This window comes from Rhagoletis zephyria, unplaced genomic scaffold (assembly GCF_001687245.7).
Source record: "Rhagoletis zephyria isolate East Lansing unplaced genomic scaffold, Rhagoletis_zephyria_1.1 Rzeph_scaffold_00042, whole genome shotgun sequence".
Lineage (NCBI taxonomy): Eukaryota > Metazoa > Arthropoda > Insecta > Diptera > Tephritidae > Rhagoletis > Rhagoletis zephyria.
Window position 1 is genome coordinate 90,430 of NW_016157126.1, and position 2,034 is coordinate 92,463.

General features: G+C 39.3%; 1 protein-coding gene across 6 annotated transcripts in view; it reads right to left on the minus strand.

Annotated features, from left to right (window-relative positions):
- LOC108367033 (uncharacterized) overlaps positions 1-962 on the minus strand; it is a 7,639-nt gene extending 6,677 nt beyond the window's left edge. For 4 of the 6 annotated variants that reach the window (XM_017621582.1, XM_017621578.1, XM_017621571.1 and 1 more), the window contains exons 1-2: positions 807-962; positions 80-475 (exon numbers count right to left, since the gene is read on the minus strand). In XM_017621582.1, the coding sequence (XP_017477071.1) occupies positions 80-460 (381 nt within the window). In that variant the 5' untranslated portion in view covers positions 461-475; positions 807-962. Of the gene's footprint in view, positions 1-79; positions 644-806 lie in introns of those variants that run through there. The other 2 variants (XR_001848198.1, XM_017621565.1) reach the window with 2 other exon arrangements.
- Between the last annotated feature and the right edge of the window lie 1,072 nt (positions 963-2,034).

Consider the following 2,034-nt stretch of genomic DNA (forward strand, 5'->3'; position numbering starts at 1 on the left):
TTTCTTTCCACCTTTATAGCTAGGTATTCACTAGAGTATGAGTAGAATTCAAGGAAATCTTTAAAACAAATTTACTTACCAGGTCAACAGGCTTCTCATTTTTATTTAAAAAGTGAAGAGCGTTAAATGTCCAAGACTTTGGAATATAAACGTCTTCTGTACCAGCTCCGGAGCGCTTGGAGTCAATAATTTTTTTCAATTCCTTGCGATAATTTGATCGTAAAGAATTTATTTTTTTTCGGACATCACCTACAGTGGCGTTATCATTAATTTTTTTTAAGATTAGTAATAATTTCTCATGTCCGGCCGTTCTTTTTATTTTATTCATGTAGCTTTTGGACGAAGGATCCCACAATTCCGGCATACTTTCCAATTGTATGATAAACTCCTTCAAACACCTTTGGTCATTCGTTAATCCCAACACCACCGGCTGGATATGTGCGCTTTCGTCGTCCGACATTATTAAAAATTACCACTGCCAAATAAATAATTAATCCAATAATTAACGTTTCGCCTTTAACATTTAAATCTCCACTTTATTTTGAAATACACACGTATTGACGTATCGCGAACGAAATATGCTACACGTTCAATATTTATTGACAGTACTGCGATCCGCGATCCAGATTTCAAAATTTCTAGAAATTTTGCGATATGGATCACGATCCATCAATATTGCATGCTACACAGTCAATAAATATCGCGATACTTGGAACACGTCAATAAATATTGATCGTGAGACATGGCCGATTAACTCATAAGAGCAAATTATTGTGATTATTTTTAGTTGAATATAATTGTATTACCTTAGACTTTTTTTTTAATGTTTTCTTATATTCATTCTTTCGGGACACAAAAGCAACCTTGCGCTCAATTTCTTGTGGGGAAATTTGGTCCCCATAAAGGACTTTCACCACGAAACAGCTACCAAAACAAAAACCTTTTCTACTGGTATACTGTGGTACACGTGTACCAATAAGAATATACAACAAAAGTATGAATGTCGTTAGAACTTGGAAAGATAGCGGCGGCTGAAATAAAAAGCGTTACACCATGTTACAGTTTTGCTTGTCACTGTAGCTGCGGAAATGTAGTGCGCGTATCTTCCCATTCCTCTAATGGGTTACTTTTCAAAAAAGATACTGAAGCATAATAAATTTTGCGCTTCCTATACCAGTACTTTTTTTCGATACCTACTTGGATCGCAGTAAAAAGTATCGAGTAAAAAACTACTTGGTGAATTGAGAAAAGTATCGAGTATGTACTTGGATTTACTTGTATCGATTTATCCCTAGGCACAATACTTTACAAGAGCGTACAACTGCTGGCGTATGCCGACGACATCGATATTATCGGTAAAAACAAGGGCTACGTCTGTTCTGCCTTCTAGGGATTGGATAGAGAAGCAAAGCGAATGGGTCTGGTGGTGAACGAGGACAAATCGAAGTATCTCCTGCCATCGCACAAACAGTCAGAGCATACATGTCTTGGCACCCACGTCAGTGTTGACAGTTACAAGTTTGAAAAAGTAGACGACTTCGTTTATTTGGGAACCAGCATTAACACCAATAATAATGTCAGCCTTGAAATCCAACGGAGAATCACTCTTGCCAACAAGTGCTACTTTGGGCTGAGTAGGCAATTGAGAAGTAAAGTCCTCTCTCGTCGTACAAAGATCACACTCTATAAGTCACTCATCATGCCTGTGCTGGTGTATGGCGCGGAAGCATGGACAATGAAAGCATCTGATGAGGNTTAAAATTCAGCGGCTCCGCTGGCTTGGCTATGTCGTTCGAATGGACAGAAACGCTCCTGCTCTGAAAATATTCAACGCGGGCCGCGATGTTGGTAACAGAGGAAGAGGAAGGCCTCCTCTGCGTTGGAAAGACCAGGTGGAGAAGGACTTGGCTTCACTTGGCATTTCCAATTGGCGTCAGTTGGCACAGAAGAGAAATGACTGGCGTGCTATTTTGGACTCGGCCAAAATCGCTTAGGCAGTTAGAGCGCCAATAAAGAAGAAGATTTACTAAATAA